Source organism: Xiphias gladius, chromosome 20 (genome assembly GCF_016859285.1).
Source record: "Xiphias gladius isolate SHS-SW01 ecotype Sanya breed wild chromosome 20, ASM1685928v1, whole genome shotgun sequence".
NCBI lineage: Eukaryota > Metazoa > Chordata > Actinopteri > Istiophoriformes > Xiphiidae > Xiphias > Xiphias gladius.
In genome coordinates this window covers 22,972,149-22,981,406 of record NC_053419.1, presented here as the reverse complement: position 1 = coordinate 22,981,406, position 9,258 = coordinate 22,972,149, and the positions used below count along the sequence as shown (strand labels likewise).

At 42.1% G+C, this 9,258-nt stretch overlaps 1 protein-coding gene across 1 annotated transcript; it reads right to left on the bottom strand.

The window, feature by feature from the left end:
* Positions 1-771: 771 nt before the first annotated feature.
* On the bottom strand, positions 772-7,858 carry tor4aa (torsin family 4, member Aa). Its single transcript, XM_040156715.1, has 3 exons — positions 7,722-7,858; positions 4,245-4,676; positions 772-2,384 (listed from the first exon to the last, which is right to left on the bottom strand). The coding sequence occupies exons 2-3, from the start codon at positions 4,674-4,676 to the stop codon at positions 1,527-1,529; spliced, it is 1,290 nt and encodes a 429-aa protein (XP_040012649.1). The 5' UTR covers positions 7,722-7,858; the 3' UTR covers positions 772-1,526.
* Positions 7,859-9,258: the final 1,400 nt, after the last annotated feature.

Sequence of the window (9,258 nt, the reverse complement as noted above, 5' to 3'; positions counted from 1 at the left end):
TGTGATTCTTTTCTCGTCCATATATAGTGTAAAGGTAGAAATGTTTTTTTTTTTTTTTTTTTTTTTTTAAAACAGCTCAAGACCCACTTACTAGCCTTTTTGCTGGAGCTTTAACCACATCTCAAGGTCTTCCTCAGCAGATGGAGTTTTGCTCAGTTGTCACGGACTTCTCCAACTCCATCTGCAGAGAGAAACTGAGAGACAGTTAAAAGCTCTGGAAAAGCTAGTAAGTGAACCTTGAGTTAAAAAAAACAAAACTGTGTGACATTTTCGGGACGTGCTCAGTTGCTTTCTTGCAGAGAATGAGATGAGAATATGGAAAAATTGTACAGTTCATATGTAGCTGCAGACAGTTAGCTTAGCATAGCACAGAGACTTGAAACAGGGAAACAGCTAGCCTGGCTATGTCCAAAGGAAACAGAAGTCCCCCAACCAGCACCTCTAACGCTCACTTATTAACACTGATAACATGTCATACCTGTATCTGTGGAAAAACCAAAGAATAAAAACAAGTTCTGAGGAATGTGAAGCTACAGCTGCTGGCTGTAGCTTCACATTCGCCATACAGAAATGAGTGTGGCATCACTGTTCTTGTCTAACTCTCAACAAGAGAGCAAGTAGGCAGAGTTTCCAAAAATGTTGAACTGTTCCTTTAAGATTCTTTCCATTTTTGTCAAATGCAGAAGAAACGTAAGAAGCTTTTACAGGTTGTGGCTGCTGTCGCACCAAGAAAATTCTCACAGCCGTGTTTAAATGTCGTCTTTAATAACGAGGCATTCACTACACATTTACATTTATATAAGAAATATTTGGACTGAAAGATACCTGAACACAGGACACCAACACATCCATCAAGTAAAAATTAAATCCTAATGCTAGCACAAATCTGCGCTGACTTACAGTTCATTTCTTTGAACATGAACATGGAGCATATCAATGGAAAAACACCTTTTTTTTAAAAAAAATAAATAAACCTGTTCGGGACCACATATTCTCAGACGAGGAGAAGACGACGCATCCTACTTCTACCTAAAAATCACTCCAGCTAAATCTGATGATAACCCACCAGCTGCTTCCCATCTGCCGGTCCAAGGCAGAATCAATTACTTACATATTGCAGTTCTTATACTGTATATTTAAGTGAATCCACAGGTGCATGTGTCGTAGATCTTTGCAGAAATATGCACGCTACCTGCTGACTTGCACTAGCATTAATACAAGTGGCGCTGCATTCAGGAAAAAAAGGACTTCCTCTGAACGCCCTGAACTGAAGGATAGTGACTGTTGTATTACAAATACATCAACTTCCCATTGTAATTGAATGACTATTGATCGCCCTCATTCCCTAATGTGCATCAGGTTCTTGTTTTTACATGTGATAACAAAAAAAATGACCCGTAATGAATGTCCTTCACTCTTTTTTTTCTCTGAGGCTCTGAGTTGTGTCATTCAAGTTTCATAACACCATGCACTGTTTCTTCATGTTTAAAGAACGTGAAGCATGCAAACATTTCCTTCAGAGCATTTCACAACAGGTTGACCTTAGCCACCACTTGCTTGCAGCCTGTCTGACAGTATTCGTAACCCCCTACAGCAGGGTAATATTCAATCTCCCCTGCGAGGCGCTCTATGTTGGTATGATCCGGGTAGAACCCCTCGCGAGTCATTTCATCCAGGAAGCACTCCATTACGTGACCTTTCTCCAGAAGGCCCAGAGGCAAGATGTCCACCTCTGTCCACAGTGGGTGAAGCTTCTCCAAAATGTTGCGTAATATTGGAGTCAGCTCTTTTACAAGGTTACTATGACGACCAGATGCTGTCATCGTCGTAGAAGTACTTGAGGAGTTGTATAGCATATGTTTGGTGATGTGTTCGTGACCCAGATTGCTCAGGAACAGGTAGATAGCATTGAGGTATTCATTGGACTGTTTGTAGACCACGACATGCCACAGTGCGTCCAGGAGCTCACCGTGCATGTGCTCGGCCTCGTCAAAGATGAAGAGCGGGATCTTCTCCTCCTCCTCGGCTTGTTCCACCATCTCCGAGATGAGAGTGGAGAGGTTGTGGGCGCACCGCAGGGCATCGGCCTCCTGGGGGCAGTGGTGGAGAACGTAGTACTGCAGCACCAGCGTCTCCCCCACCACGGAGCGGAAGTGTGCAGCCAGGAGGCGTCCCAGGTGGCTCTTGCCCACTCCACTGGGGCCATGCACGGACACCACCAGGGGCTTATTGTGGACATAGGTGGACAGGTAGTCCTTCAGTTGGGACAGCAGACCCTCCACTGCTCCCTGCTGTCCAAACACCTCCCTCCTCAGTGTCTTCTCCAGCCCCTCCAGGTCATATCTTAGTACATGGTCATCTAGGTTCTCTATGGCATTATACACCTGGAAACAGACAAGTGATAGATATTAAGAGTACGATCCTGGCAATGACAGGCTGCAGACAAGGCTGGATTTACACCTGGGCAAAGTGGGCAACTACCCAGACATCCAGGGGCTGAAAAAGCCCCAGGTTCCCTCCATATCATTTGGATCTACATAATTTGATTAATCACAAGTTTGACAGAAATTTGAAACTCGACAGGTCCTCCATCCTGCGTCTTGGGACCCCAGAATTATAGAGGGACCCTGTTTCAAAATCTAGTTTTGAGGCCTAAATTGTTTTAGTTTATATCGAGCTCCTTTATTTTAAAGTTGTATTTTATCACACTGCCTCAATTTTTTCTCATTTGTCGACCTAATTAACAACCAGGAAACCTCAGGCAAGGTATTATTATTCCATCACAGGAGAACGGTAACGCTGCAATAAACAGTTATCTTTATTATCAATACTTTTGACAACTATTTTCTGTGATAACTGATTGATTATTGAGTGTATAAAATGTCAGAAATTCAGTATAGCCCAAATTAACATATTCAGATTGCTTTTGCTTTCCAAGCAACGGTCACGAAAACTGGGACCTTCACACAGCAGTTGACGACAAATTCCTTACCCTCACTATTTGCAGTGTACCTTGAGACAGAGAAAGGATGTCAACCTATCAGCTTAAACCAACTTAAATAGTACTGTGGCCTGATAGATGGAGCTAGAGGAAAAGTCAAGGGATAAATAAAGTGATTACAATTCCTCCTGTGGGGGACATGAATGCGTGTACCAGATTTCAAGGCAATCCATCCAATAATTGTTGAGACATTTCACTCCAAACCACAAAATTCACCCTCATGTTTGCACTTGAGGAAAAGTCAGAGGGTAACCAAAGTCATTAGGATACAGCCTCTGAGGACCATGAAAGTCTGTAAAACATTTAGTGCCAATATAGGACACGTCAAGATATTTTGCTGAACAATTCAAACCTTTGACTGGCTCTAAAGGAAAAGTCCTTAGAATTCATCCTCTGGAGACCCTGAATGTCCCTGAAAACATTTGAGACAATCCACCAGATAGCTGAAAAAATAATAGAATAAAATAGTAGTGTGACATATTGATCTCAACCCAAGGTTATCCTCCAATAGTTGTCGAGATATCTCACTCTGGACCAAAGTGGTGCACCAACAAATTGAGCAGTGCTGGCATCATTAGAGTCATGCTGCTATAGCATTGCTAAATATGGAGATTCAACATTATTTAGGCATCGTTTGGTTGAGATAAAATGTTTAAATTACGTTTAAATTTTAAACGTAATTTCAACATTTCCCTTCAGAGTCATGACTAATTGATGGATTGTATATAGAGAAACGGTAAAACGGTGACTTATTACATGGAACAGTGGTCTTTGACTGATGTGAAGCATCAGCATTTTCAGGCATTTCCATGTTAGTAATTCATCCATCTTTCCAACCATTTACAAGTCTGAAACAGACTTGAATTTTCAACCAGAGAAGGCAGCGAAACACTGCTAAGCCTGGTGTTAGATTACTCTTTAACCTTCATAGCTACATCTACTTAAGTAAAAGCTCAAGATTTCAGCCAATTCGGCCACCTAACCCTACCCATCCAATTCCTCTTGAGGTGGTGACCATTTTTTCTTTATAAGAAGCTTCCTCACAGATTGCCTGTTGAGGGAATAGGAGTTAAAACTAGCAGAGAAACTCCTAATTGAGCTGCAAAAGCCTCTAAGACACTTTGAAATTCCTGTCTTTCAAACAAATATTTCAATACATCATCCAAAATCTATCTAAGCGAGGAGTTGGTAACGTTATGAAGCACCCATACATGAAAGGCTGTAATTAGAATAGATACTGTACCTGGAGAAAGACGATGACACAGAGCAGGAAAAGGCAGTGCTTGGCTAGGCTGTGCTCCTGCTTTGGCTGGTTTCTGTACCTCCTAGTGTTGGGATACAACACTGGCTTCCTCCTTCTCTTCTTCTTCCTCTGAGGGACGGAGGACGACGGGGGGAGTCTGTCAAAGGTGAAGTATTTTGGGCTGGTTCGTGCTGGAACTCCTGTGAAGTTCCCTGCTCCTCCCAGCCCCAGGGTCATCTCCTGACGCCGCTTCTTCAAGGCATGGTACTTCTGTTTGATGCGTATGATGGCTTGCAGAGAGGAGGAGACGTTGGACAGACTGGGGGCTGGACAGTCCCTCTGTTTTTCATCTCTTTCTCCTTTCCCATCCATCACTCCCTCAAGTTCTCCCTCTGTCTGGGAGGCCGAGGTGCTGCTTTCTTGGTCGTTCATCTGCAGAGAGAAAGAAGAGGACTTCAAAGCTGCTATAATCAATATTTTGGCTGGACTGTAACAGGGGGGCCAGCCCTGTCAACAAAAATTTCTTTCACTGACTGACTGAGTGATGAAGTTACACCATTGGTCAGCTGAATGCCGCGTGACCAAGTGCTGAAGTCTTCCTCAATCGGCCGTTGCTCTTTCAAAATGAATTGGCGTTTCTATTATGTCATCAGGGGGACGTTTACAGGCAGCGTTGCAAATTTACCGCCTTTGTAACTAGATTTACCGACTTTTTCTCAACCCTTTAGATACCTTTTTTCGAAAAAGCACATAGCGACTTATCTAGCAACTTTTTAGACGAACCTTAGCTACTTTCCGTATTAGAGGTCGCCAGTATTTACCCACAAGCGTGAGGTTGAGCTTTCCCTCCACAGCCAACAGCTCTCTTTGCACTCATTCAATTGACCACACGGCGGCTGACACAGACGTGAATGAGCTTCTAACTTTCTCTCTGAATGATCATTTTACTGATAAATGTAGCCGAAAACCACAGCACAGTCGTTGTCTTTAACTTACGAGTCTGGTGATTTTGTCAGACGACGTCACGGTTATAAAATCAGGATTTTAGCAGCAGAGCAGCAGCAGCAGCTTGGAAATGGCTCGAAAGTGACTGAAGGTTAACATGTCGTCTTAATGGGCCGCGTGTCAGTCACTATTTCATACTTGTTCTGCTGTCTGACAGCAGAAACAGAAAAACATGTAAACGAGAACAGCTTTGTTGGGAATTCGGCTGCATCAAAATACCGTATATGTGAGCACAGACAGAAGGGGAGAAGCAAACAGATAAAGGGCTTGAACGGGTTGATGCGAGACAGGATGCAAAAATGATGCAATGGCGTCATGAATATGCTAATTAGCGTATTACATAATCTAGCGACATTTAGCAAATTTTAGTGTTTACAGCGGCTCCACAACAGCTTTCAACCACTTCTTCAATTTTGGACGTTGACCATGCACGGTCCAGCCATATACTAGGTTTTGACCTAGTCTTGTTATAACAATGGATCACATGACAACTTGTATGTAAAAAGGTGTCACTCTTGGTGCAAACCCGCACAGTAAATATCCTGACTCTGCAGTTTCCATTGTTTTGCCTTTCCACCCTGCAAAAATCCACCCTCATCAACCATGTTTCCTCGCCAGCACTGAACAGCAGACAGTAATTAGACTCCTGTTTGCTGCCGAGTTTGCCATAAATTGAAAAGGGGATAATGTGATGATGAGAGTGTGTTTTCAGTCTGTTCTGCCGCCTCAAAGTGGCACCAAAAAAACAAAAAAACAAAATCCAACACTGTTTTAAAAGTTATGTTGCTCTTCCTGTGACAAGTTAATTGATTTTTACATGTAAAATTGGTCAAATGCCACTTTACCAAAATGCCATAATTGCTGGTATATCATTACACCTGCAATAACTATTTATAGGTGTCACTTAACAGTGACAACGGGCAACAACTTTGGAATTGAAATGGCAAACTTTTTAGGAAACAGTTGCCTACAATTTTAAATATCTGGCTCTATATAATATATATATATCTATATATATATATATATATATATATATATATATACATACACACACACACACACACACACACACACACACACACACACACACACATATATATAGAGAGAGAGAGATCTTTATTTTGAATGTAAATGCCAGGGAAAGACGTTTCCCTCTCAGCAGCCAAACAGGAAGACCGTTTTATTACCATTACCATCCCTCCTTTCTGTTATCTCACCATCCGTTTCTCAACATCCGTGACATCTACTGTGACAAGGCTGCCACCAGGAATCCCTGACTAATGTCAGAAACGAAACTGCTTAGTAATGCTATCAGTTGCAGACCTTCCACGGTGCAAGTTTTTGTAAATTTGGGGGGGGGGGACATTGGAACTCGTGGCTGCAATCATTTACTGCTGAAGAAGGCAGGGTGTCTCTGACAAGTAGAACAGGAGGAGCGTGGACCGTAGGTGGAGTTAAAATACCTGCAGCCAAAGCCAATTTCTACACAGAGCCCCGATAGGATATCGTCATAGACTGCATCTCACTCAGCTCAGATTCCTTTTGAACAGCGCCGCTTATGTTACATTTATCTGATTTATCCGTTGAAATCACTTATTTAGTCATTTATACTTTATTCTGATCAGCTGTTGACAGTTGCAGACATTTCTGACTAAAGTGATTTGTAGAATTTGTAACAGCTCAGATAATGTGTCTCCAAATAATTCACATTCTTCAGGTTAGTTTGAAGAAACAGTCAGAGTTTACCGTGAGTGTGCAGAGTAATAAAGACACTCTTGTCACAGAAAAGGAGGAACTATCACTTCCACCCAGAGGGGGTCAGGTCAGGAAGAAAATGTGCCACTTACACACCACAACCGGTACTACTGGTTAACAAGAAATTCTACTTCTGGTCAATTTATTTTTACTCCTGGCCAAGCAGGGAGGAAGTGCGGCACTGACCCCAGGGGGAAAATGATGCATTGTCTGACTGAGATCAGAGTTGGACATTGATCATTGCTGGTTAAGTTATAAAAACCCGCGAGCCCAAGCCCCTTCAGTTCCAAAGAATTCAGAGCACTAGGGGGAGACAGGGAAAGACAGTATCAGTGCTTCATCGGCTTCTCTGTTATCTGCCCACAAGCAGGGACCTGGAAGGACCAGCTGCATACTATGGATTTTAGAACGCTTTGGTATTTTGATGTTCAACGTGTGAATATCCCTCTTTACTGATCCTTTTTTTTCTCCTCAAATCCTGTGTTAGTTTTAGTTGCACAGACACGCATTTACTCAAAGCTGAAAACACACAAAAAGATAAAAGTTGGAGGTCGTAGCTTTCTAAAAAAAAAAAAAAACTGACTGATGTTTCACACCAGAACAGAGACTGGTACTATCTGGTACCCCACACCCCACCGCACTGCCAAACTTCAGCCTGCAGAGCAAGGCTGTGAGGGGAGAAATAAAATACAACACCAGAGAAAAGACTTTGCTCACCTTGAAATGTGGCTCAAATCCTTCACAAGAGAGAGAGAGGGTGCAGACTTTGGTGCAGGTTGGGTCTGTAGTTTGTGAGTGGGGACAGCCGAGAACAGCGCCACACAGCAAACAGCGCAACTCAGAAAGAGCCCTCCTATCTGTAGATCTTACCTCCGAATCCTGTTCTCAACCATTTGCTGGCCCCTCCTCTTTCTTCCTCTTTCATTCTCTCATTCTTCTTTCCAGGTTCTGCAACCCCCCGCCTTTTTTTTTTTTTTTTTCCCTCAAATGGTCCTGACACATTACACAACCCTGGATCCATTTAACAACCATCTAATTTCCCTTGTGCCTTTAAAAAAACTGCTCGAATCCAGTTCAGTGCTTTTCTTTTTCACATTATTCATAATCTTAACATGTGGAAGTCGAATTCTAACTTCAAAACCCAGGCTGTTATTACTGTTTTGAGACATACTTGGTTTAACTAATTTTATATATAAGTTGTTATTTAAATGTTTTCCTTTGTATTAAGCAGCGAGTTCCTCTCATGCCCTTGTGCAAATGCCATATTATGTAACACTGCTGTAAACATCTAAATGTCTAAGTTTCTTTGTGGTTGTGTCGCACTTATCACTACTGCAGGAAACAGGAAACTTGATTAATTGTAGCTCATCTGAAAAGAAATTAGATAAAAAAACGATCCAACCGCAGACTACATTCGTCACCAACCGCATGATGATGGACTTTTTAATGACGCCAATGGTGGAGTAGCTGAAAAATACGCGTATTCGCTTCCTGCCGACGGTTAGATGAGAAGATGAGAAGTACTCTAAATACGAAGCTAAAGCCAGCAGACAGCTAGCCTAGCTTAGCATAAGGACTGGAAGCAGAGGGATACAGCTAGCTAATACGTTATAGATATTTTTGGTTTGATCGGTACCAAAAAAAAGGAAATAAAAACAACAGTTTGCAGTTTTATGGGGGGGGGGTTGTTTATATATAACATATTAATCAGTGAGCTTTAGAGGTGCTGTTAGGTGGATTTTTTTTTTCACCTTTAGACTGAGTCAGGCTAGCGGTTCCCCTCTGTTTCCCAGTCTTTATGCTAAGCTAAGCTAACCCGCAGCTGGCTGTGGCTTCTGGTATCAATCTTCTCATCTAACTTTCAGCGACAATGCGAATAAGCGTATTTCGCAAAATGGTGAACTACTCCTTTTAGCGCAATTAAGATACTTTACCATTTTACGCCTCATTATTCTTCTACTCCACTACATTTATTTAGTTATTGGTAGTTCTACTTAAGTATAGGATCCGAATACTTTTACTTCCCACTGCTGTGAGACTCTTTGCGTCTAGATTGATTGAAAACATTGAAATACTGACACTTACGGGATGAAACGTGACAGGATTGAGAGGAAGGATCTTCGATTGGAGAAGAGGGTAGATTTTTGTAGTGTGATTAAAAACACCAAAAAGCTAAATTAATCAGCAGCTATTTTGATGTTCGAGTTCAAGCAAAAAGGCCAAAATTCTGCTGGTTCCAAGTTCTCAAATGGGA

Excerpts from the sequence above, each read along its gene's own strand:
- tor4aa (XM_040156715.1), bottom strand. The coding sequence starts at position 4,676 with ATGAACGACCAAGAAAGCAGCACCTCGGCCTCCCAGACAGAGGGAGAA. Across the intron at positions 2,385-4,244 it reads GTGTCATCGTCTTTCTCCAG|GTGTATAATGCCATAGAGAA; the intron begins GTACAGTATCTA and ends GTCTGTTTCCAG.